The sequence below is a fragment of the Anopheles funestus genome, chromosome 2RL (genome assembly GCF_943734845.2).
Source record: "Anopheles funestus chromosome 2RL, idAnoFuneDA-416_04, whole genome shotgun sequence".
Classification (NCBI taxonomy): domain Eukaryota; kingdom Metazoa; phylum Arthropoda; class Insecta; order Diptera; family Culicidae; genus Anopheles; species Anopheles funestus.
In genome coordinates, this window is record NC_064598.1 from 62,665,491 (window position 1) to 62,692,014 (window position 26,524).

The window sequence follows — 26,524 nt, forward strand, 5'->3', positions numbered from 1 at the left end:
ATGATTCATTACACGACGTGTGGTAACGTTAATTTCTCACTACTCCTTTATGCGTAACAAGAAGCATTCCAAACGATTTTTGCTGTCAATTAATGATGTTCATTTATTCATAATGTTGCAATCAATGTATTCTTTTTTCCATTTTTCTTGCCAGTAATTTGTTCCAGTATCAACCGGAAATGATCGAGTCTTCGTATAGTCTGATCTGTACCACAACACTTCCACAGCAAGGCGGGATATGGGACAGACGATTAATTTGTAATGTTACAGTTCGTTCAATTCGCAGCACCCGACATTTCGAAACGTTTTAATAAGCGTAGCACAGACGTACGTATATTTTTGTCATTTTACATAAGAAAAAAAGTAAAATAAGATTTCAAAGCAACAATATATGAAAGGTCGCAGTTGTGTCGGTTTGTAAATGTTTTATCTTATTATTCTTTCTCATCCGATCCTATTGCGATTCTTGAAATAAAAAGCCTCACTTTTGACATGGTGCAAACAGCAAACTAATTCTTGCATATTTTAAAGGTATCAGACAGCTCCTTCCCTGTACGAATACGTATATGTATGCCACCGTCGGAAATTTTGCATATTTCATGAACCTTATCCTCTAAATCGTTTTACTTTACCGTATATTAGGGCGCTGCATTAATGTTGATCGGTGACTTATTTGTTTAATTGTTTGTTCTACTATTGAATTGTGCATGTCTACGATGATTGTATGGACATTGCGGATATACCATCCATAAGATGCTTAGTCTAACGCTTATCCGTTAGCTAGTGCAAACCTCGTTCAGGGTACCGGTGTAACAGAAAATCATGTATCAGCAAACGTTCGAAACAACATTTCCGATTCATGCACTGAATAATGATGGTAAATTAAAGATCTTGAAGCTTCGCCATTTCTTATTTGGAAGTTTTAATTTCATCGATTTCAAAGAGATATGTATGACCTTAAGAATAAAATAAAAATCGGAACAATGACAAAGTTCAACTACTGATGATAAAAGACATATTGGAAGTAAATCAAGCACAAGTTATAAGAATCCATTGCGAAACGTGATATTAATTTATCACACCTTATCCGCGAATGAAATGAAGAAGACGTTTATGGCGACACCTTGTAGCCATTCCGATACACCATCATCACGGTACCTTACCAAAACGCTGGTAAAAAAGGACAAATTGTTTAGGCTAATTAGCGCTGTTCCATAGTAAACGACAAAATGATCAAAATTAATGCAAGCACCTAACATGTTGTTGGATGATCGTAGTTTGTATTAAAGATTTACAGAGGATCCGGGTCCGGGATCATCTAAAAACACCCCACTGCAGTATCGCTTAATACCACCAAGGAAAGGATGGCGAAGGGAAAACGAACAAACAGGATAAGGAAACGGTAAGCGACCAACATGCAGCAAACAGTGAGTTACACTTAATCCTGACTACTTATGTTCACCATCCACCTTGCGTTTCTTTGTCCTTTCCACCTAGCTCTGATCCATGGAAGAATCACGCCCATCGATATTGTTATTAGTCTGTCCGGACGAGTCCTTTTGGACCGATTCGAGAAGTGGCTGTAGCTCGGATGAACTGCGGATCAGAATTAAAAACTCTGCCAAGTATATATTTTTATCTGTAAGCAAAAAGAAAGCATCACAACAGATCAGCAACAATTCTTTCCATAGTTATTGGGGCAACACGTGCGTCGATGCTCCGAAAACGTAAATTCTACTTACCAGCCTTGGGTATTTGTAGCAGAGCAGCCACTGCGCGTAGCGCAGATCGTTTCAATTCATCCTGCTTTTCGTACTCCTGTTTCACCGAATTGGCCTTCACTTTTAGCGTACAGGTAGCTCTAAGTGGTTCTACGAATTGATCGAGTTCTGTACAGAAAAACGAAAACACAAACAGGAAAAATATAATCAACTATTCAATTCGGCTTGAAACCACATCCGAAACATACTTTGAAGCACAGCATTCGGGCAGAGTGCGGCCAGCCGGGCGGTCATGAGATACGTGAGCATCTTAATATCATAGTGATCGCGTAAGCCCGCCTGCACGTGCTCGAGGAATTGCATAATGTCTACACGATCCAGTCCCTGTTCAAGCAGCGTGTACATACACTCGAAGGCCGCTTTCCGGATATCTAGCCCATCGTCTACGGTATGCTTGAATGGGCCCATTTCTACCTCACGGATCAGTTCCTTCTTCACCTTTGTCTCCGAGTAGAGCTGCGGCAGTAGTTCGGGCAGTAAATCACGTACCAAGCTTGGCTTATTGTGAACGGCCGAGTTGAATGCGACCAAAGCTACGCGCCGCACCGACGGTTCCGGGTCTTGCAGGGCAAACAAGAACTGACCAATACATTGCCGCAGCAGTGGATCGATCGGCTGGGGCTGGTCGGAGATAGTAAACTTGATCGCGGATACAACGGCGGTACGCATGAGGGCACTCTCACTTCGCAGTGCCATCTGTAGCCGTGGTAGCAGTTCCTCCGGGTTAACCAGTACAAGTTTACCTAAACATTCGGCCACCACGTTTCGTGAGCCTTCCTCCGAGCATTCGCAGTGCTTGAACAGCTGCGTCCATATCGATGGAACTGACGGCAGTAGCTGCTCGAGACCGGCCTTGCTGGTCGACAGCGACGAAATTACTTCTTTCAGCGAATGTAGCAGAAGGTATTGGCGTTTCGGTTGTGCCTCGATTTCGTTCAGTATGAAGGGGAGATAGTGATTGAGATTACCGACAGCGATCGCACCGAGCGCATGGCTTGCCGCTCCCTTTACGTCCTCGGACGAGGCTGAGAAACAGTTCAAGATCGTCTGTGCTAGCGTATCGATGGTGTGCAAGTTACTGCAAAGAGGCAATTTGAAAACAATTAGTTCATCAAAATAAACTCCCGCATAACACCGTACTTACAAATGTCGTCCAATTTCTCCGATAGTTAACAGATAGAACATGAGATGCGAGTCATTGCGACGGTTTTGTATCTCTCGCAGAAACTCCCCTGCCACCGTCAACGCCTCGTTCGGAACCTGCAGCGTCAATGCGGCAATGCATTTTGCCAGCGAATGGTACGCTTGCTTGTGCAGAGGGCTGCCTCCGTGCTGTTGCTGATTGTAAACTGGGTTCATTAGCATCGCAAGCAGATGGCGATAGCTCAATCCTGGCAGCTGTGCTTGTACCAGTGCCTGGAACAGCTTCAGCGTACAATTCAATGCAGTTCCTTGAAGCAGCGGCGAACGCACCAGTGTCATCACTTCTTGTAGAATCTGTTCGTGAACGCCTACTAGAGCTTCCGGCTGCTGGCGAGCCACGGAGGTGAGCAACACGAGCGACAACTGTGCAACGTGCAGATCCGATTCGCTCAACAGTGGTGGCACCTCTGCCACGGCACTGCGCAGTAACATTGGATCCAGGAATTGGCTGTAATGCGTCACCAGCGTGTCAAGCAGCGTGAGCGAATTGAGTTTGAGCGCTCGTTGATTTTTGCGCAGGAACGATCCCAACACTGGTATTACTTCCGCTATGATTGGACTGAGGTTAACGCGCAACGGTGATGCGGCAATCATGGTGAGCGCTTTAACCGAGCTCAGTCGTGTCACTTCATTCCGCAGACGTTCCATGAACAGTGGCAAACAGGTGACTAGCTCCGGCTGCAGCACATCACCCATATTGGCAATGATCTGACCCATGCAGGCGATTGCCCGTTCCTTCACCTCTTGATCGACCTCAGGTGAACGAAGCTTCTGCAATGTGCTGGTGTACAGTTGACTCACGTACGGCGTGAAATCGAACGATGTCTGCATATCGAGTGGCCGTATTACCTTCACTAGCTGCTGCAATACGAGCAATGCTTCCGTAGCGATTTTATAGAACGGATCAAACACTGCGTTTACCACGAGTGGAACGAGCAGTTGTATGTGTGCGTGGAACACCTGTGGATTGTGACCGACCAGCATGCAGTACACAAAACCAAGCGCATCAATCTTCATGTTAGAAGTCGAGTTTTTGTCATTCAGCGAGTAATGTATGCCGTTCATCAGCTGATCGATATGATTCGAAAGCGCTCCAGGCAGTGCGTTTAACAGTTCACGCAATAGCAGAAAACAATCCTGACGAGTTTTGACCGATTTTTCGCGCATTAGGGGTTGTACCGCCTTCACTATCGTTGGTACCTGATCCGTTAGCATACTGATCGGGCCAGGAATCTGCTCCATAGAGTCGGGATCGTGTCCAATATCATCGCTCATCGGACGGGTCGATTTAAGCAACGCAATATATGCGTGGAAAATGTCCGATTTGACGTTTTCTTCGCGCTCTGCGGGAAAAATGAGGGTTGGAATCAAATGTCGGTTATAACATGTAATCGTTTTCATTTATATTACCTTTGAAGCGTGCGATAAGCGCCGGGGAAAGGGTTTTGTAAAATTCTTCCAACAGCTCGTGACGTGTTGAGATGACCGACTCCAAACACTTGGCAGCTGAACGGCGTACCTTCCAGCTCATATCGTCATCGTCGCTATACTCTTCACTATCGATTTCTTCATCGTCTTCCATCTCCATCGAGGTACCACCATCACCATCATCTGCCTCGTAATTGTAGTTTGGATCATACGTGATGTACTTGAGGCAAAGATCAACGATCTGTAAGAAAAATTAAATTCAACCGTTAAAAACTGTTTTCATTTAGATAATTTTACAAACGGTGGGAATTCATGTACCGTGGGTATATGCGGTATGATAGCTTCCGGACAGCGCTGCACGAATGCCTCACATGCCTGCAGACAGAACTCGCGCAACTCGTCGTCATCCCGCAAACTGTACTGGTTAAGCAGGAACATCACGCGTTCAATGTGATTACACAATCGATGTCCTGCCTGCCGGCAGATCGCAGCCAGACATTGAATGTATGTTCGGATGGTGCCCGGATTCTGGGGTTTCTCCAACCCATCGAGCAAATGTTCGATCACCTTGTTGTACGCGTTGTTATTGCAGGTGGTCAACAGGTGCGACAGCGCTACTATCGTACGCTTGCGAACGGCTTGCCGGGCAGAACCAAGTTGCGGAACCAGCGCCTTCAGGATGAGTTCGTGAAAGGGAACAAGTAAGTCGCCGAAGCGTGACAACAGATCTGACAGTATGTCCAGTGCTTCGAGCTGCACCGAAACGTCTTCCTTTTCAATCGCCACACTAAGCTTGCCGGTGATACGCTGGCAAACGTTCGGCACGAGCGAATTGGACGATTGCGGCAGCTCCGATATGACCGTCTTCAGCCCTATGCTGGAAATGTCCCGCAGCTGTTCATTGTTGGACACCATGTTGGCGCACAGCAGATCTACTATCGTTTCCACTTGATTTTCCTTCACTTTGTTTACCAGTGGACCAAGACTGCAACGAATCATCAAAATGGTTGATGTTTATTATATTTAAGTCATGTTTATACGTTTAAATGCATTTGCACTTCAATACCATTTCCATCTACAATGGCTTCAACTACAAATACCAATGGTATCCCATTGAATGGAGCATTGTTTTGATGATTTGCAAATACATACACTGGTGCTAGAACATAACCTCAAACGTAAGCAAACGGGACGGATACGTACCATTTGACGGCAAGATTCTGCACTTCACCATTCTTGTCCTCCAGCAAACGAAGCACCATTCGAACGACTTTCTTCTCCGATTCATCATCCAGTTTGATGCTGTCCTTCTGTAGCTCCGTCATCAGATCGTTAGTGGCCATGAAGCGAAAGTCTTTATCATTGGACGTCATCTAGAGTCCGGGAAGGAAACCGGCAAGAGGGGAGATGGTTGCAAAAAAAATGTTCATTTTATGAAAACGGCATGGCATTCTACGATTATCGCTACATTTGTGTGATTGCATTTAGCAGGACGAAGTTTGGGTAAATTATTGGAAAGCATATTCGTAGATCATTGGTTACACAGACTGCTAGATTTTGTTATCTCATTGTGGATTGAATTGTCAATGTTTTTGCCAAAAGGGGAAGAATAAAATAGCACACGGAAGGACAGTAGTAACGGTTTTTTGAAGGACTTTCCGCTTTCGTCGATAACAATCGACCTATTCTTGTGATACGCACACATTCTCCTATCGTTTCGAGGGAAAGAACACAATACGGAATCGATGCAGATCGTGATTCTAAATGCGGCAGTCCGACGGTGTACACTTTTCTATTGTCCCATTCTGTTAGGGCATTTCTTGTGAGTGGGGCATTGAGAGACATATTTTCATTTGCAAAATATTCACCTTCTCCAACAGATTTGCTATCTGATAAGACGCCATTCTGATGAGCGTTGGCTTATCCCACACAGGTAGCAAGTAGAAATCAAACTACGAATTGTTGTTGTGGCTGCTGAAATCACACGCAACGAAAAACACACGGTGACACTTTGTGTGATGATTCGCTATTCGCCTGACCGATTATTGAAGGCTCGTAGCGTGTGTTTATTTTGTAGAAAACACAAATATCCTTTAGGAAGAATGCGTTTTAACTGGAGACAAGTACGTGTAATTCACACTATGAGGCGAGCTCGATTTCTTTCAGCCACAAGAAAATTTCTGCCGATTCCCGCAACGAAAATGACAACTACGCACGCACACACACACACGTGCGCGCTCACACTCCTTCAATCGTATAGAACAATTGTGCGACACGAACACGACTCGCTATTTCGGCGATACGCGGCCTTTGCGGCGACGACAAATTGTGCAGTTTGCGAATGATTTACTTCAACTCGCGTGTACAAAGTTCACAAAGACGGGCGGAATATGTCGAGAAGGAAACGAACTCGTTTTCTTTAGATTTGCTTCCTCACTGGCTGATCTTGCTAATTTTCTTTCATGCACGCACACACTACACATACGCACACAAACACACGCACACACGTCCTTTTCGTTTCGTGACTTTCAAAGTTAGTTTAATCGCAGGTTGGACCATCCATTGTCATTTGACAGCAGTGAAAAACTAACAACAGCAAAAGTGAAGTTTATGCTCGGAAACAAACGGATCGATGAATTATTGCAGATAGAAGAACGAATCCGAAGATAAAAAAAGTTTGATGCATTGTTCTCAGACGATAGCGGTCTTCCCACACGCGAACCGGTACCATATCCCTTTCCGGACCGTTGCACTGTTGCAAGAACTGATTAGCCTATTACGTGGTAAAATATAGTATACTATTATTAAGCCATTTTGTGGACAGTATGACCCAGCAGGTCGTTACGCCAAAAGGAAGGTTTCAAAAGATTATCCGGGCTTAAGTTATTTTTACATTTTTTTTATCAAAGCTTTAGTAACTATTTACACACGATAGTTTTGTTAAAGATTTTAACCAATTTATACTTTTATTTCTTTACATATCTTGCTTTACTTATTTACTTTAACAATAGGTTCGACCTACGCCGTCTGTTTCGCTATGTACATGTTTTTCAGTTGTCTATTTAAATCCGTTGTAATTTAAGGAAAAAGACCCATTTCAGCGCGGCTTGTGTGTTGCCGCGCCTCGAACTTCAGATTATGCAACTTTCAGATTGTTTGATTTCAAATTTCGAAAGCCCTTAACCGAAACGAATGAATAGCTTCCTTACACTATTGCTACATATGTTAATTGTAGAAAAACCACTTAAATAAAATTTACTAAAACAACGAAAAACAAAATTAGAAAAAGTATCGTTTTATCTCTAAACACGATAGTGAAGAATGTTTCGTACTGCTTTACATTTAGTCAACTCTTGGGTCCTAGTTTTCGATCCAGTTTCCAAAAAAAGCACATAATGCACGCTTGCCTGGCTGTGTGGGTTTGTGTGAACCGGAATTTACGTGATGTTAAAAATCAATATCGTATTTTTCTTTGACTTTAGTTGTGTGATAACAATTTCTCTTCTCAACGCGATCGCATTTTGCCCTACAGCAACGGTTAGCTATGCTTCTATTGCTATAGATAGGTATTTTGAAAATGTTTAACTAGATAAGTGTTAAAAAATGTCCCTACCTTGGATGTTTGATAATTTTCTTGCCGGTTATTTTTCTTTTGTTTGTTTTACGTCTATAAAATCAAGTTTACAAACGCAAGGAACAGAACGGATGTTCCATGGACTAAAGGACGATTATCACGTGTACGATCGAACATTGAAATCGCAGTACAAGTTGCTTGGTTTTGCTGATTTATATATCTATGTATGTGCTGCTTTCCTTTCGGCAAATAATTTGTGGAACGTTAGGAAAGTACGGAACTGAAATGTTTTTCTTTTTTCTTCTTAATAATAAACTTTTACGCAGCTAATCAAGCAACAGTAACGAACGTTTTGAAATAGTGTACTAGTTTCAAAAAAAAAAAAACCAAACAAAGTTAGGAAGATGATATCGTGAAAAGAATAACATATCGTTTACCTTGACTATCGAATGTTTGCTGGTATTACTTAAACTGTGTCATCTTCTTTCGTTGCGAAATTGAACTACCGTTTAGTGACGGTGTGTGTATGCAAGGCTTGGCTAGTTTCTCTCGAGATGTGGGAATACTGCACCAACATGATGATCAGTTTTGTTTAGTTAGAATAGTTTGCATTTGTAGCAGTTTTTTTCTTCTTACGAACACTGAATGTTGAACGGATTTTAAGTGCTTGTTTTGTTTATATGATCGTTCCACGTGTACCGGAAGGTGTTACGGCACGGCAATTGCTATCGCTTCTTTATATTACTTCCTGTGGTACAAGCGTGTGTTTCGAAAACGATCACAGCTTCTCCATAATGCTCTTTCTCCCTTGCTGTTATCTTATCGCTATCGTGCTAGTAATAGATGCAACAAAATTTCGTATTAATTGCACCATTACGTTGAAAAAACGACTAAAAATCACATTTCTATCAAATCAATTTTTTTCTCACATGCACTTGCAATTCGGGTCGTCGTGGCAAGGGTTGTGTTAATTTTTGTTTCCTGCTGTTAGTTCTGCTTGCTAGTGGTCCCATCTATTGGCCACAACTAGGAGTTTGGGTTTATGTACTGCATACACGTCGGAAAACGTTGGAAACAAACATAAACTGATCGGTGCACCTTCCTTCTCCAGAGCACCCTAGCGTCCACTCCCGCCGCATCTTTTTATCCGAGGAGGATTTGCTTTTTCTGCATGTACCCTCCTCATCGTGTGCCACACTCGTAGCGAACGGAGATCGGTTTTACAGTGAATGAGGGCTATTGTATACCCAAACGCACATACATTGCCATCGTTGCCATTGCATTACGGTGGTGAAATGGTCTGGTATTGCTGTTCTTTCCACCCACCCAACGGCATGTATGTGTACGCGCGAATTATTGCGTCTAGGCAGAACTAGGAAGGGTTGCTTATCTTACTTGGTAAAGGCCGCAAAGACGGCCCAAATCACTTCGTTGGCGTTCGATTTGGAGGACTCTGTCTCGAAGTCAAGATCGAGCAGTTCCCTTACCCGTCGCATCGCCAGTTCGTAGTCGTCGTCGTTGAGTGGAGCAAAGGCGTTCTCCAGCACGTCACTGGCGTGAGCCAGCAGTATAAGTGCCAACATTCGTTTGCCAATCCGTTGAGGATCGTTGACCCACTTTGTTAGGACCGCATCCTGTATCTGTTCACGTTCAGGCATAAGAAAACAAAAAAGAGAACAACATTAAAGCATCCGAGGCACGTTTTTGTTCCAGAGACGAATAGTTGCCTTGCCTCTCTGAAATCACACACACATACACGATACATACCTTCTTCACCAACCGGCACTTGATAACGTTATCAGTTAGGGGATGTGTCGTCATATCGAAGAGGAGAAAATTTTGTTTCTCCGTCGTTAATACACCCTTTTCGACCAAATTCTTGGCTAGCCGCTCGCGGACGTTTTTCAATTGATAGCGTATCTTAAGCGGATTCCATGTTTCCCCTGTGAGGCGGACAAATGGAGTAGCGATTAGTAGTATGCTTAGAAGGAGGAGGTTGTCTATGTATAGAACCTTTCATTTTCCAGACAATTCTTAATTTATTATTATTATTATTTTTTTTTGCTCGTTAGAACGGCCTGGCCGTATCGAGACTTATTTTACCACGTAGCAGGATAGTTAGTTCATACTACAGGGAGACGATCCGGATGGGATTTGATCCCCAGTCCTGCCGGCGCCGTTAATCACATACACCACCAGGCCGCCCCTTAATTTATTTAATTAATTAGCTTTTAATTTATTACCATCAATTTATTGCATGACATCAACTGATGACATCAACAATCCTCCAACATTTATTCTATCAAGAGAAATACCCCAAAAGAGAAATACCCCAAAAGAGAAATACACAGCAAAATATTCATAACTATTATTTCAATGAAAACAGTAAATCTACCACGTTGTTTTCATATAAAATACACGACATTGCGTGTGCATTCGATCGTTCGATACTCTTATCAGATAGCAAAGATAAAATGTAAACTACTGCTAACAATAACTTCACCTAAGAATTGGCTTACGGTGTAAAACTCTCCGGCAACTTACCGCTTAAATATTCGATCCAACTCTGAATGGTTTCCGGTGGGTACGTTTCTTTAATATGTTTCAAGGCCTCATCGAGCAGTACGTCACCGGTTGGTGTGTCGGATTTGAGGATAATTTTCCGCGTGCACAAACCCTTTCTTCGCATACCAGCACGCTCCAGTTCGATGCGTCCACGGAGCCCCAATTCGATCAGAATGCAGCCACGCAATCCGCTCGATATGCAATCGTTCCAAAATGATGTGTAGCCCTGTTAGAAATACAGAAAAAAAACGATCGTTACACAAAAATGGTTAGTATATTTTATTTCACCATAGGTACAACAATAATTTGAGGATCTGTTTTAAACGGCGTTTGCAATAATGCTTTTTAGAGACAGCAGATAGTAGTAAACAGTGTATCAAGGTAGACCGTGTCTAGTGTACATTTGATGTGACAAAAAGGTTCCATTTACGCAAGAACGTTGTTTACCTGCTGAATACCGAAGTAAAAACAACGCAAGGCACGTTTCACCTCATGAATAGACTATAGAACAAGTCAGATAATTGTTTTATTTTATTTGCTTAAAAATGTGTCTGAAATTTGAAGAGAATGACATGCCCCAGTGTAGACTGTTGCCGGAGCACAAACGAAAGTAAACCAAAAGGTGTTTTTGTGCAAAAAGAATACATCAATTTTGATAAAAATCCCCTTTTTTGTAAATCGCTGCTTCAAACAAGGTGAGCAATGCCACATTGGGTTTGCTGTAATGGGGCTATTTTCAGTGCGATAACTACGACGACAAACTAATAAACATTATCATTACTAGTACGACTGACAATCCGGTACGTACGCAGTACACCATCACTTTTGTGTGGAATTATGTGGAACATGAATTTAGGAACAATCGACTTCGAAAGCGTAACAGCAGAAAATTATCACGAATGTTGCGGTTATGCCACTTAACGGAGCAAAAGATTTGATGCGGAAAAAAACTCTGACCACTCATTTAGCAACAGCAGTGATTGCCAAGGAAAAGATACATGTATTGCTTCTCCAGGGTCACCATCGTACACGTATAATGGCGTGTATGTGTGCATGTGTTGTCCTATGATCTTGGAATGCATTTCAGATACCAATGCTTACTCACTAGACATTTTGTATTAACGACTGGCGGACCAGGCGCTCATTGTCACCGGCACTTTGCGGTCCGTCCGTGTTCTTACCTCCTTATCTTTTAACCCAAGCAGCAGCACCTCCTCCATCAATGTTAGCCGCGTTTCCTTGGAGTCGCAGTCTTCCATCTCGTCCTCCTTGTCTACTTTATTATCTTCCTGATCGGCATGATTCGCCGCGGATGAAGATGATCCTCCATTTGATTCGGTGTCGCGTGCTTTTACACGTCGCACAAGCCCGTCAGTTCGATTCATCGTTTAGCCCGTTGCCGTTTTAGGCCGCCGTCCTCGTCGGTATGTGATTGTTTTGCTGCTCTGTGAAGAGTAGTCAGCCTCCGCTGGGGTTACCGACTGACACCTGACACAGTGGTGGTGGTTGGCCTTTCCTTGCTCTCTACCCTTTTTCCAACCTATCTGCCTGCCTTCCTGCCCCACCCACCCGGTACCACTTTAATGTACGTGTGCTATGTACTACCGCATATACGATGACCGTGGACACACGCTGATGATTGTTACTCGGTCACAAACAAATATGCACACATACACTTTTCCTACACACACACACACGCACGAACGCACTAAACTTTCTTCACTTATTGGATCAATGTTTTTCGTTGCTGATCGTACATACTTTAAATGCCCAGAACAGAATATGCTTACAGCTGGGTGAGAACCCGAAACAGTGCCCTATATCTTCACCCCCTAGCGCAATGTAAATGATTCCAAATCCGTGTTTCGGGAGCTTGTTTCAATGCTGGAGGAGGTGGTGTTGGAGCCCAATCAACGTCGCACTTTGCGTCGTCGTCGTCGTTGTCGTCGTTTGGAGCCCCTTGGCAACTTTCCAGTCCCCGTGGTGCTCTTTCTCACATCAGATCTGGTTCCTTCGCTGTAGACCGAGAATCAGCGTTGGTCTATCTACACTTTAATATTGAAATAGCCAACCGAACAAACGGGAATGCATTAACGTACCGCTCTGTGAGGTGAAAATAAATAATATTGCATTCACTATTGGTAACACGAAACACGGCAACGATGACGACTGCTGCAGCAGCAGATAGGAAAAAACATGGCGGATTCGTGGAACGAATTGAATGACAGAAGCTATCCGGAGCTGCCTTCATGATGACATTTGTCGTGGCAAGAACAAGGTAGTTACAACCAATTTCATTTCCATACCTTGATACATTCCAAAAAGTAAACAAACTTTGGATGAATTGTAAACTGTTGGCGGCAAAGTTTCGAATGAGTTTCAGAATTCTGTGACTTTTTATAAATACCTACCTAACTTATTACGTTTGGAGTTTGCACAGTTTTATTTCAGATTTGCGGATTCACACTAACGTCATGCGTATTACGCATCAAATCCGGGCAATACAACTAGCGCTGTACGTGAAAAGGTTTCGAATTTTATTGGATTTAATAAAGAAACAATAGCGTATTATGTTTCATGTTCATAAGTTCGTTGATTCCATAGTAAATATTCAGCTAGCTTTTCGATAACCTCCGTTTTGAATTGAGTATACAAAGCGGGTCGAAAATTGCGACTTTCTGCAGCGACTGCCTGCCAAAACATAAGGTTAGTATCGGCTTGCTGCTCAACTACCATCTCAAATGAATGTGTGATTTGCGTGAGAGCTCGTAAGATCTTTTGTTTGTATTCTAGATCCAGTCCATTAGAACGACGGATTGCATTTTGTATCGCCGTTACCCGTTGTTCTGCAGTTTTCCGTACTCTACGTCGGGTTGAAGACTGTCTATTTGCGTTGTTAACTGTAGGCCTCTGTGCTCGTATTGGCCGGCGAGGGGCTATGTTCACGTTATTATTTGCCATCCCTTCTGCTGATTCTAATAGATGACGTTCTGCCGATTCAATTTGTTCCACTCTTTCTCGTTGATCAAGCTGATTTTCCTCTTCGGGTAGTTGTTCCACCTGCAACAGCATAAACATATCAATGTATTTACGTTGTTTTACATCTTTCCTCGTGTATTGGGCAAGTAGAACTTCATGAAGATTGACTGCACTGTACAATAGTACTTAATAACCTAAACGCAACTATGACAAACACAATAACCTATATCTTTGTAAACAATGAAAAGACGGAAATCCTACATTCCTGTACGGAAATTACTTGTAAATGCTTACCTCATCTTCAACCATTTCTTAACTGCAATACGAACAATGAAATCTGTACCAGAAATGCAGATTTCTACTACTATTCCTTTCACATATATACGGATTACGAATAAAAACGCCGGGTATACAGATCTGTTGAACGCACTTGGTAAATGATTTTAGCGCGCAGCTGTTCCGTGAAAACCACGACGCTAAGGACCCTGTAAACAATTCGTAGCTCATTTCGTACAATTCCCTACTGTCAAACACTGAGATCCCCCTTGATAAAATGAGTGTCGAAATGTATGGGGCTAAAGTCTGAAATAAGGACGGCTAAAGTCTGAAACACGACCCCCCCACTCACGGTCACTCATCTGCGTGTCAATTTTTCGTACAGGGTGGTTCGGAGACTATGCAATGTGGCCTGAATTTGATTTTTTATATAATTACGATTAAATTGTAAGGAGGTTTTCGCATAGTGAAAAGTGATTTATTCATCGAGAAACCAAGTTCCATACGCTGTTTGTGAAACCGTAAAATTTTCCTCATTTTTGGCCCAACTTTGCCGCATAGCTCCGCCGGTATCCAAGATATCGCCAAACTTTCTTCTGGCCATGGCTAGATGGCACTTGTGGCTAGATTTCGTCCATGCACCACTAATCGCTACCATGTCTGTGGCCGGAGCTATTCGCGAAAGCTCCAACGGATCGCCAATCTTTGACCTGTGGTCGATAGATGGCACCAATTGCTACATTTTCTTCTTCGACGGCCATGCCCTCAGGTGTCTGTGTCTCGAAACATAATTAAAAAACACGCTACCGATTTCGAACCACCCTGCTCGAAAAAAAGTCACTCAAATGAGTGCCCGTGAGTGGGGGGGGTCGTGTTTCAGACTTTAGCCATAAGGACCCCCCTCTCAATTTTACATACAGGGTGGTTCAGAGGCTATGGAATGTGGCCTGAATTTGATTTTTTGGCTAAAGTCTGAAACACGACCCCCCCCCACTCACGGTCACTCATCTGCGTGTCAATTTTTCATACAGGGTGGTTCGGAGACTATGCAATGTGGCCTGAATTTGATTTTTTTTACAATTACTATTAAATTGTAAGGAGGTTTTCGCATAGTGAAAAGTGATTTATTCATCGAGGAACCAAGTTCCATACGCTGTTTGTGAAACCATAAAATTTTGGCTAAAGTCTGAAACACGACCCCCCCCACTCACGGGCACTCATTTGAGTGACTTTTTTTCGTGCAGGGTGGTTCGAAATCGGTAGCGTGTTTTTTAATTATGTTTCGAGACACAGACACCTGAGGGCATGGCCGTCGAAGAAGAAAATGTAGCAATTGGTGCCATCTATCGATCACAGGTCAAAGATTGGCGATCCGTTGGAGCATTCGCGAATAGCTCCGGCCACAGACATGGTAGCGATTAGTGGTGCATGGACGAAATCTAGCCACAAGTGCCATCTAGCCATGGCCAGAAGAAAGTGTGGCGATATCTTGGATACCGGCGGAGCTATGGGGCAAAGTTGGGCCAAAAATGAGGAAAATTTTACGGTTTCACAAACAGCGTATGGAACTTGGTTCCTCGATGAATAAATCACTTTTCACTATGCGAAAACCTCCTTACAATTTAATAATAATTGTAAAAAAAATCAAATTCAGGCCACATTGCATAGTCTCCGAACCACCCTGTACGAAAAATTGACACGCAGATGAGTGACCGTGAGTGGGGGGGGTCGTGTTTCAGACTTTAGCCCAATTTAATAGTAATTGTAAAAAAAATCAAATTCAAGCCACATTGCATAGTCTCCGAACCACCCTGTACGAAAAATTGACACGCAGATGAGTGACCGTGAGTGGGGGGGGTCGTGTTTCAGACTTTAGCCCATCTATTTGCACGAGCACTCAATTTGTTTTTATCTCACACATTTGCTAGCTGGACATTGTTGCTAGTGGGGAACGCATGACTTGGTCCTGTTTGACAATCATGCTGATTGTCAAAAGCGCTGTCATTCAGCGGTAGCTTAAAACTAGAACAACAACAAAACGTGGTCGCCAAAAACCGTGTCCCGTTCATATCTCTGGAGAATTATCTATTCGTTTTGAAGAAATCTGTTGAAAATGTCGAGCGACGATAGTGATAGTGATGTGAAAATGGAACCAAAACCTTCCACGTCGAAAACAGGTGGCAAGAAAAAGGATGGCGAAAGAAAACCGAAACGCAAACGTATACAAGACTACCTGGATGAAAAGGCAGCCCGTGAAGTAGCAGAACGTGCGGAAGAGATGCTGCGTTTACGCCGTAAACGAGGCATAGCGGATGACGAAGATGATCCACAGGAGACAATATTCCCTATGATTAATCCGATAAACTTTGTGAAAAACAAAGAAATTCGTCACAAGCGTTTCAAGCGACTGCAGACCATGAAAAGAAAGGAGGAAAAGGAAAACAAGAAGACTCGAAAATTGGAAGGCATACCGTCCGCTCCGACCCATACGCTCGAAACATTGCGAGAGAAGGATGCTACGATGGTAACGAGCATCGAAGCCGAAGATCAGGAGGAAGTGATGAACGATCTGGCAAACGATGAATTTTGCGAATACTACAAGAAGAGTTATAAACCGAGGGTTATGATAACGTTTAATGCAACGCCGCACAATGCAACGCGCGAGTTCGCTTCCCTGTTGCGCCGAATAATCCCGAATACGTCCACATTCCGACGTAACAAAACGCAACTGAAGCGGGTGTGCCAAAGCGCGATACGCGAAAACTTTACGGACATTTTGGTAGTGAATGAGAACAAAAAGAAGCCCGAAGGTTTGCTGCTAATTCACCTTCCGGAAGGCCCAACGGCACATTTCAAAATAAGTAACTTCAAGGGTATGAAGGATTTGAAACGTAAAGATACGGACATTACGTTACACCGACCCGAGGTGATTTTGAATAATTTCACCACTCGCCTTGGATTAACGATCGGTCGCATGCTGGGTGCTTTGTTTCACTACGATCCTGAGTTTCGTGGGCGGCGTGCCGTAACATTTCATAATCAACGAGATTACATTTTCTTCCGACATCATCTGTACGAATTCGATAAGAATGGAAAACGTGTAAAGCTGCGAGAATTGGGGCCACGATTCACACTCAAACTGCGATCCCTGCAGGTGGGATTGTTTGATGGCAAATGTGGCGATTACGAATGGATGATTACTAACAAACGGCACCAGCTGGAAGGCCGGCGAAGATTTTTCCTGTAAAATAAAGTATTTCGCATGCGTTGGATCGAAATCGAGCAACTTTTTTGTGTTCATTGTTTTTTTATGATTAAAATTGGATGCTATTCGCCCAGCAGTTTTATCCATTCTTCCAAATCAAGCATTTGTTGTTGGCCGGCAGGTCGATCACTTCTTCAAGTGTGATTCCCTTCTGAAGTGCCATTTTACACAAATCGTTCGTATCGCGTATACCCCATTCCGGATTCCGTTGTTGTAATGATTCGTTAAAGCGTACATTACTGTCCGGTGAGAGAATGCCGTCCACGGCATACGGTCCGTAGGTGATCAACAATCCGCCTCGTTTCAGAAGTTCCGATGCGTTGTGAAAGAGTCCCTTGGCGCAGGCTATCGGTGAAATGTGTAACATGTTGATGTTAAGCATATAATCGAATTGGTTGGCACAGCAGCGTTGGTTAACGTTGGCCTCGTTCTGCCATTCACTGCACGGTTGTGAAACATCGATGAAGATCGGACAAGCAACGTTCTCCACTCCCTGTCGATATGCGTCGATACTGCCGAATAACGAGGTATCGAATTCCGATGGTTGGAAAGTGATATTGGGGAATTCTTTAGCAAAGTAAGCCGCATGTAGTCCCACACCGGAAGACACTTCCAACAGTCGTAGATTGGGTGCGGTCTTTGATAGCACTCGTTTTAAAACATTTAGTATCGGATCTTTGTTTCTTTCGCCGGCTGGATTAGTTATTCTTTTCATGATGCTGAAACATGTATATAATGGAAGAAAATGATACCCTCGTCATGCTATATAAAACAATGAAACAAATGCCTGATATTTACCTGATAATCTTGTTAGCCAGGTCGAAAGAAAAGAGAACAATTTGTATGGATGCTTGTAAACATAAGGAAGGCGATGCGATTTGAAGTTAGCTTGACAACTTTTGGCTGCCATTTTTTGTAAACAAAACCCATGTAACCTTCCGGCCAGCATTGGTCACGCACAGCGGAAATGGTTCAATTTAAATTTAAGCAATATTCATTCTCCCAGCACAGGAATTATGCGATGAATTAAACCACGTTATCGCATCGAATCATTCGTCCGTTGTCAAGAATTATTTTATTTTATTATTGGATTTCCAACGACATTTTTTTTGGCATACAATGCTGTCACTTAAAATGACAGCATTGAGCAGTACACGAACAATATTTGGCTGCGTACGTAGCAGCTAACGTGCTATGAAGTACAACCGGCGAAGATACAATACACGTGTTTTAGAAATTGTTTCTTTTCCTGAAACGTGGATAAAATGAGGCAAATAATAAATGCAAATCAATTATCTCAAACTTTTTGTTGTTTGATTTGATATATTGTGTAAACTTAAACATAAATAAGATATCCTGTTAGCAGATTAAAAAGTCCTAATTAAATATTGTGAGTACCGTTCCATATGCCTCAAAACTGGAAAATTTTGCTGAAACGAAGAAAGCATTTATATAATTCCAATTAGGTACCTATAAGAATTATTTCAACTATAATAGTAATATTTGCTTTTTGTTCGGAACAACAACCACTCACAGGGGCGGCCCAGTTTTGTATGTGATAAACGGCACCGGTCCACACGAAAGGACCGGGTTTCAAATCCCATTCCGATCATACCCCCGTGGCAAGGACTAACTATCCTGCTACATGGTAAAACAGGTCTTGATGCGGTCAGGCCCTTTTAAGCGAGCAAAAAAAAACAAACAAACACTCACATACTCATGTTTTATTTGATATGGTTTTAGTTTTAGTTGTGTCCATCAAATGGACATATGACCTATAACCATTTAAATAATCAGTAAATACATTTTCCGTCTTCTTTTCTATGGCACTACTTTATTTACCCATAGCCGAATCGAATTTGATACACTTTCCTGTTCAGTAAAGACCGCACCGCATCGACATACACCACCGTTCCAATACATATTCATCATATTTTCGTTTTTAGTTTTCTTAAAAATATTTTGTACATTTTTCAGTTTTGCTCAATGTGTTCCCCACATAGTATAAAACAAATGTAAAATTTACTTACAGTAGTTCTTTGTTATTGAGTCGTTAGTTGAGCAATAATGCCACTTTGAAATGATCCATATTAGCAATATGTTTGGTTCAATCGGGCTTGGGATTGGATTTGCTTGGGTGTATGCTTCGACCAACTGCACTAGAAGCTGGGTTCTGGAAGTCTTGATCGCAGACTTCTTCCTTGGTTATGCACAAGCTGGAAAGGTGCCATCTGTCCGTCATGAGCGTCATCTATTAGAATGCAAATTTCATCCCGTAGATGTGGTGTTACTCCAACCCATTTTCCTATCGGAAAATGTCTGGATATGTGTGCGTGTGTGTGTGTGGAGGTATTTCGAAAGATTGTTCCTTGCATACCGCTTAGCCACAAGCGCCGGGGAAACGATGTTTGCGTATCAATCTCCTACCCTGGTGATGACGCTCTACGACCAGGGATGTTGCTAGATGATACAAGCTGTAGGTCGACGTACCCGGTGGCGTAGCTCAATTACCGAAAAAGGAACCCGGATGTGGTTTGGTTAGGACGGAAAAGCGAAGTACGGGTCAGCCGGATCTCAAGGTGAGAGCGTTTGAAGTGAAGTGTAGCCTTACAGAGCGGAATCGGAGGCGGAGTGTTGGATGGTTTCCTTACCGGTATTGTTGATCTTGGCCGGCCGCGATAGGGTGAGACTGGAAGGTGAAACAACATCATATCATAACCGGTGAACATCCTAAGGGTGTGGATGTATAGACAGTAGAAAATGACGCCTACATAGTTGAATTTCGCAACAACAACAACGAGCGAGCTGAAACACTAGAACACTGCAAACAAGCAACACTGCAAACAAGCTTCGCATTATTCTACTTCAACATCATCATCATTGATAACGAAGCGCCATAACGAAGACAAGTGGACATGGTTCGATTCCTTCGATGGAACGTTCAGCCCAACTCCGATGTTCCAAACTTCCATTGGAAAGCCGTAACTAATAACTTCCAGTTTGCCGTTGTGCTCTTTGGAGCAAAACGAGTGTGAAAGTGCCGGAAGAGAGTGACGCTCTATGTGTATGCATAACACGTGATTTCTTATTAAACAACAACACATGTATGTGGGATATTAATTTAAAATATGGCATTCAATATCAGTAGCACGTGGATGAGTGGCAGATGTTATGGGCGAAATCATCAGACGGTAGGAACAATTGGTTGTTTGCGTAGGTACGAGTCGTGTCTTACTATGTTCGAAGGTGAAAGGCTAACCTTTCGCTAACTGTGTTGGGAATAGAATGGAGGAATGAGTTATTTATTTTTGCTCCACGCAAAAACCAAAATGACAATAGAATCCGCAACGGGTTTTTTCAAACAGAAACAAATCACTGGAAAAATTTATTACTAAAAATGAGCGCAGAAAGCATTTTTCTCACAGGATTTACTCGTAAAAGGACGAGCAAGAAAATGCTAACCGAATGTGAAATTTTGAGTTTAAATTATCATTTGAAATACAACGGAAATTACATAAGTTTGTAATGGCAGCAGGCCTTGCATGTTGACAGCGTGCGTTACTAGGTAGTGGACTTTATTCAGTGGGTAACGATCTTAAACATCCGGTGTTAGCAGGGTTGTTGTGAAAATACATGTTATATTCGTGTTATGTGACCGAAGAAACGTTTGCCGATAACTTCCGGAATTATCCTAGCAGTAGCATCATCATATAAAGATGACTTCTTGCGAGAAAAAGAAACCATCAAAATTGTGTCGTCGTACATATTTTCTGCAAACAGGCACGGCTCCTACAATTTCCGAAATGGCCAACGAACTGGGTCCTGATTTAGCGAGCGTTGTAATCGGGACCTTACAGCCAAGCCAACAGTCAGCAGTGCAACCGGATTGCATAGCCTTGCCGGATGGAACGTCTCCATCACACGAATCTGACACAATTCGTGGACAGATACACGAACATATACTTCAGATTGGCGGTAATATCTCACACCGTGTGGATGGCTATTGGAGACGACGATTGAAACAAATTGCCGCAGCTGGTATCAGTCCGGATGAGATGGACTTTTTAAATTTTGAGTATAATCAGAAAATTAACATTGCAAGGGACGAAGAGCGTAAGCGTTATGAGGCGTTATTGGAAAACATGGAAAAAATGCTTAAGCAACAGTTTTGGGAAGAGAAGGGTAATCTGCATCGTTCATACGCCCAAGCTAGACAGGTTTGGGGAGAATTTGTGTGTCGCAAGGTACGCAAACAGGCCAAGGATATGTTGTGCAAGATTGCCCGCTACTATCGGGAAAAATTAAAGCGTGAAGTAACCAGCCGTATGCAACTGGAAAAGAACCGAATCATAAAGGAGATGGAACAAATTGTAAAAACCGCCGTAGAGTAAGCATGATGTAGTTAATAGACATTAGACATGGTAATTTAACCGATGTAACTCTTATTGTATTTTCAGCCAGCAAAAACGTATCGACGATCGAGCTATCCAATGGTTGGTGTATCAGTATGAAGAGCTTTTAAAATTTATTAGTGAATACAACCAATGTCTGGACACGGTTGAAATGACGCGAGAGATTTGCCGGCTGCATTTCGGTCAACAAGAATGTCACTCTACGCAGATATCTGCAAATTCTTTAACATTTGAAGATCTGCTGGATCAGCAAGAGTCGAACGGAACCAGTTATGTTGTGAATGATCTTGAAGAAGACATTACAATAGCTTCTACAAGTTTGTCGAAATATAATGTATTCGTAGTTAATCAATGTTTGCCGATACCAGTGCCTGAGGCGACCGTTTCTGATGATGAAGAGAATGTGTCGACTACAACGGTGGTAGAGCCTTTGTTTGATCAGTTCGGATACGAAGATAGTGAAAGTATCGGTGAAGCAGACAGCAATGCGTCTTCACTTGAAAAAATAGTAATCGGAGGACTAACATATGCCCAGCCTAAAGTAAATGGCTTGCATTGTTTCGCTATTATTTTGATCGCTGCTATAAAATTTTATTTTTGTATTTATTTTAGTACTACAAGAAAATCTATAACGATCTCTTTCATAACGTTGATATGAGCTGGGAAAAGATAAAGCCTTCAGAAACGAGCGAGGAACGAAACAAGGAAAATTATTGTGTTCAGGATAAAAGTTCGAGTGCCAGCAGCGAGCGAACGAAAACAAGTGATTCTCAATCCATTCACAGCGAGCCTAGTTATCGTGAAAGTTATGACCCAATCTTGGAAATAAACGAAATACTGGGACTGAAAGAAGACGTGCAACTGTCGGAAGAAACGATCCTACCGGAGGAGTTTGGTGAATTGTTTGATCTTTCTAAATCTGACGAAGAGATCGCGCTGGTCGCGGAAAGCTTTGCTGCGCAATACATTCGTGCCACTAGCGATGATTTTGAAGCAATGTTTCCAAAAAGTAGTGATGTGGACTCCTGATAATGTAGAAATGCTATTGATATTGGATTGATTTGGGTATTGCAGGAATATGTAATAAATTACATAATTCTTACGAAAAGAATTACTTTTTTGGGATATTGCAAAATCTATTTTCCCACTACGTTTTTGGGGCTTGCTTGATTTGTACCAGACCTTCTCTTGATTTGTACCAGACCTTCTCAATGTTTAACAAAATTTTGTGTTTAATAATTGCATTCTTATTGGAAAGAGAGCAATCATAAATTGAGCAGCATATAGCGACCTTCACACGTCATATTATTGCATTCTGCACAGTTTTCGTGCTTCGGTAAAAGATAATCCATAATGTCGGGCATGTGTAACTTTTTTTCGCTGCTAATCCCGGCTTAAAATGATTCGACACTAAAAGGCTTCTACTTCGTCCGGTGCTGCAGATACACGTTCCACCTGCAGCGTTCGTTCGATCCATTCGAATGCTGTCGAAACCTTTGCGTAAACTCCCGGAAATCCCGGCTCGGCACATCCCTTACCCCATGAAACGACACCAGTCAATTGACCGTCACACACGAGCGGACCGCCCGAATCTCCCTGGCAGGAATCCTTACCTCCCTCGTCGTATCCCGCACATACCATGCTTTCGGTGACGCTTCCAATGCCTTCGTACACTTCGCTGCACTGTCGATGGTTGGTCAGGGGAACACTGGCAGCCCGGAGAACGAGCGCTGATTCATCCGGATTGTGAGTATTACCCCAGCCGGAAACTTTACACAGGGTACCATCGGAAAGTTCACCGTCACCTTCGCTTTCGGACGGTCTACGCAAACGTATCGGCTGAACCGATTCGCTGAAGCTTAACGGTCGGTCCAGATGGAGTAATGAGAAATCATAATCGCTCCAAGAATTTTGCTTCGGATGTTGAAGAATCCGCCTCACTTTGATTGATCGGCCACCATCGTTTACATGAGTGGAACCAACATGAACCCAAAGGCCAAGAGCGTTGATGGTTCTGAGACAACACGGAAGGTGTGAATAAAAAAGGCCAAATATGTATAGTTTGGTTATAGGATTCTTACCTTGTGCAATGAGCGGCAGTCAGTATCCACTGGTCGTCAATAATAGATCCCCCGCAAAAGTGTCTTCCACGACGTAACGACACCTGATATGGAAAATCACGAATGTCAACCGGAACACCGCCGACAATACGTTCCTCGTTCGAACAATCGTTGACCGGGGTTGATGAGTTTCGATCGTCCGTATAAGTAGGAATTACTCTTTGGCTAATGAGTGCCGCCACTGAATAAACAATTTTACAGTAAGACTTCATTCTGATTGTTGTGCTTGGTTGTATCGAGTGAGCGGTGTTTTTATATACCACGAGTATTATTCAACAACTTCTGTCCGCGGGAGTCATTTCTGTTGATAACTAAATTAGGGCAATCGTTTAGGCCAAGTTTACGTATGGTAAACACTGATAGTTGTATTTTGAATAATTATTTTAGGTATATCGTTCCACTATAAACTGGCTGATAATTATGTGTTTTGCATGTCGTGTTAGTGACCTATCTTAAGTGTAATAAGTGGGTTAAAAATTAAATAGAATATTTCTAAAAAGGTTTGAAACAAACCCACTCGCGATCGCCTTGGGGTCCGACGTTCAGAAGGGCCCCAAAAACGAGAATTTAGATATCCGTTTGAGAATGTAGATATCAGAAGAACGGGTTGCACACTCGCCAATATGATGATGGGGAACACAAAGAGGTCAATTCGCTAAGAAATTAATAGGCATATTCCTGTTGCAATACTTTCAGATTTCAGAAAACTCCCTCCACTTGTTTGTCATCGTCGTGTTTTTGGAGGCTCCGAAGGGCGATAGGGCCTCCAAAAATGAGCTGCCCCTCCTATTAAAATCAATTCACACCCCGATCAATGCTTTCAAAGATTCACCCTCCGCGATCGGTGATAATAGACCGATGCAAAATAAATCACCCTGATGTAAGTACCTTTGTTAAAATCCTCTTTAGTTTTGGGGGGCAAATACCATTCCGCTTTGGGCCTCCAAAAAGCTTGATCCGCTACTTTGCAAATAACACTATTCTATTATTGCATCTGCCATCAATACAATGAATTATTTAAAAAATACGATTTTTTTATTCGTACAGAACGGCCCTGCAATTACGAAATTTTTATTTAACTTTGAATTGTAATTTAATTATTGTGGCAATTAGAGTGGCGATGTTTGTCTGGAGTTATTATTTTAGTGAATAGAACATTTTCTTTCCTTGATGTCCCCAGATATTCAAGAGAAAGTATATTATTTTAATTTCTCTGAACATGTTGATACATATTAAACTTCATCCGGCCAGTTCCTACGTGGGTAGGACGTTGTATCTAGGGCATTGAAATTTGTATGATGTTAGAAGAGACATTTTAAATTTGTTACTCAAATACATATTTATAGAGTATGTTTTTCGTTTTTTCTTCTTGACCTGTTCAGGGTCGAGCACGTCGTGACGACATGGCCATGTCTTCAAAATTTTACAGGAAACTGGGTCCAGGACTGCAGTCCTCAATCCGTGGCTGCAGCCGAACTTCGACAGGTTCGACTCCACCTGATCCAGCCAACGAGCTTGTTGTGTTCCTCTATGTCTCGTGCCGAACGAGTTGCTGACGAGCACCTCCCTGGGGGGGCATGAGTCAGGATACCTGCACCGGCAAACAGCTCAGCTTGCTCGTGGTTCATTCTCCTTCTTCACACGCCATGCTTTCACAGACCGCCAATGATAGTCCTTAGCATACGCCGTTCGACTCATACCCGTTAGGACTCGCCATATACTATAGACATACTCGTATAGACATACTCGCCCAGACTCATACCCGTAGAGGACTACCGGACGTCTCAGTGTCGGATATATCTTGCGTTTCGTGTGATGCTGGAGTTTGTGGATCCCGTAGTAGGCACGATTTCCCTGAACAGTGCGCCTTCGGATTTTGCTGCTCATGTTGTTGCCCGAAGTTACGATCGTACCAAGATAGCAGAACTCTTCTACAATCTCGAGATCATCGCCGTCAATTGATACTCTGCTTCCGAGTGGGTCAGAGCCTCCAGCAAGCATGTACTTTGTCTTCGTCGCATTGATCCATAATCCAATTCTATCGACCTCGCGTTTCAGTCGGGTGCCGCAGATGTCCGTCCGATGATGTCAATGTCACCCGCGAAGTCAAGAAACTGGACAGAACGGGAGAAAATCGTAGCCCGGATGTCGAAACCCGCTCTTCGCATGACACCTTCCTGAGCAATGTTAAACAGTACACAGCAGAGTCCGTCCCCTTGCCCTTGTCCATTGTTCCATAGTTCGGCCCGATCTGTGTACTACGTTCCTCTCGGATAGTACTCGCTTTCACTCATCATCAACCCATTCATTCCTTTGGTTACGTGTTATGTGGCCGACCGAACGGCCGTGCTGCTGATGGCTTGCTCCATCACACGCCAATGGTCATTGAGGGACATCGCCTCAAAGGTGTTGTCCTACGTCAGTGCTTCCCCAAGCGCGTTCGCGAAGTCCCTCGCCACATCAGGGTGCCTCAATCGATCTATGTTGAGCTTTGGGGTGGTCTGATAGCGCCGCTTATCGGCTACACACGGTTTCTGGCGTAACTTAAACATAACCAGAAAATGATCTGAGTCGACGCTTGGATCCCTATATGTACGTACGTCGAAAATATCCAAGAAGTGCCTTCAATCGATGAGACGGAATAGTCACAGAATACGTCTGCTTTGGTGATCTCCAGGTGTAGCTGAAGCGAGGTGCGTGCTGGAAGAAGGTGTTGCAAATGGTCATGTGCTTGGAGGAGGTGAAGTTTACTAAACGAAAGCTATTGTCGTTCGTCAGCTGGTGGGCCTTGAAACTTCCTATAGTCGGTTTGAATGCTTCCTTCCGTCCGATCGTTAATGTCTCCGATGACGATTTTGACGTCATGTTGTGAGCAGCGGTTGTACTCCCCCTCCAACTGCGTATAGAAGATCTCCTTATCG

At 43.0% G+C, this 26,524-nt stretch overlaps 7 protein-coding genes across 8 annotated transcripts; 2 read left to right on the plus strand and 5 right to left on the minus strand.

The window, feature by feature from the left end:
* Positions 1–76: 76 nt before the first annotated feature.
* LOC125766108 (cullin-associated NEDD8-dissociated protein 1) lies at positions 77–7,079 on the minus strand. Its single transcript, XM_049431749.1, has 8 exons — positions 6,281–7,079; positions 5,616–5,785; positions 4,731–5,397; positions 4,395–4,653; positions 2,926–4,327; positions 1,970–2,859; positions 1,743–1,889; positions 77–1,639 (listed from the first exon to the last, which is right to left on the minus strand). Exons 1-8 carry the CDS (start codon positions 6,314–6,316, stop codon positions 1,494–1,496), a joined length of 3,717 nt encoding a protein of 1,238 aa, XP_049287706.1. The 5' UTR covers positions 6,317–7,079; the 3' UTR covers positions 77–1,493.
* A 268-nt stretch (positions 7,080–7,347) lies between these two features.
* On the minus strand, positions 7,348–12,766 carry LOC125766151 (Golgi phosphoprotein 3 homolog sauron). Its single transcript, XM_049431844.1, has 4 exons — positions 11,733–12,766; positions 10,531–10,777; positions 9,754–9,929; positions 7,348–9,626 (listed from the first exon to the last, which is right to left on the minus strand). Exons 1-4 carry the CDS (start codon positions 11,934–11,936, stop codon positions 9,378–9,380), a joined length of 876 nt encoding a protein of 291 aa, XP_049287801.1. The 5' UTR covers positions 11,937–12,766; the 3' UTR covers positions 7,348–9,377.
* A 301-nt stretch (positions 12,767–13,067) lies between these two features.
* On the minus strand, positions 13,068–14,047 carry LOC125766157 (uncharacterized). The gene is made up of 2 exons (XM_049431853.1): positions 13,825–14,047; positions 13,068–13,611 (listed from the first exon to the last, which is right to left on the minus strand). The coding sequence occupies exons 1-2, from the start codon at positions 13,837–13,839 to the stop codon at positions 13,120–13,122; spliced, it is 507 nt and encodes a 168-aa protein (XP_049287810.1). The 5' UTR covers positions 13,840–14,047; the 3' UTR covers positions 13,068–13,119.
* Positions 14,048–15,791: 1,744 nt separating this feature from the next.
* Positions 15,792–17,092, plus strand: LOC125766140 (probable ribosome production factor 1). Its single transcript, XM_049431825.1, has one exon. The coding sequence runs from the start codon at positions 15,920–15,922 to the stop codon at positions 17,051–17,053; it is 1,134 nt and encodes a 377-aa protein (XP_049287782.1). The 5' UTR covers positions 15,792–15,919; the 3' UTR covers positions 17,054–17,092.
* Positions 17,080–18,019, minus strand: LOC125766153 (methyltransferase-like 26). 2 transcript variants are annotated; one of them, XM_049431846.1, is made up of 2 exons: positions 17,870–18,019; positions 17,080–17,824 (listed from the first exon to the last, which is right to left on the minus strand). In XM_049431846.1, the coding sequence occupies exons 1-2, from the start codon at positions 17,979–17,981 to the stop codon at positions 17,151–17,153; spliced, it is 786 nt and encodes a 261-aa protein (XP_049287803.1). In that variant the 5' UTR covers positions 17,982–18,019; the 3' UTR covers positions 17,080–17,150. The 2 variants fall into 2 exon arrangements, with proteins under 2 accessions (XP_049287803.1, XP_049287805.1); XM_049431848.1 differs by having other exon boundaries at positions 17,080–17,790; positions 17,870–18,017.
* A 2,527-nt stretch (positions 18,020–20,546) lies between these two features.
* On the plus strand, positions 20,547–22,600 carry LOC125766126 (uncharacterized). The gene is made up of 3 exons (XM_049431801.1): positions 20,547–21,458; positions 21,529–22,024; positions 22,096–22,600. Exons 1-3 carry the CDS (start codon positions 20,788–20,790, stop codon positions 22,510–22,512), a joined length of 1,584 nt encoding a protein of 527 aa, XP_049287758.1. The 5' UTR covers positions 20,547–20,787; the 3' UTR covers positions 22,513–22,600.
* Positions 22,601–22,723: 123 nt separating this feature from the next.
* Positions 22,724–24,877, minus strand: LOC125774927 (trypsin 3A1-like). Its single transcript, XM_049445298.1, has 2 exons — positions 23,565–24,877; positions 22,724–23,530 (listed from the first exon to the last, which is right to left on the minus strand). The coding sequence occupies exons 1-2, from the start codon at positions 23,813–23,815 to the stop codon at positions 22,894–22,896; spliced, it is 888 nt and encodes a 295-aa protein (XP_049301255.1). The 5' UTR covers positions 23,816–24,877; the 3' UTR covers positions 22,724–22,893.
* Positions 24,878–26,524: the final 1,647 nt, after the last annotated feature.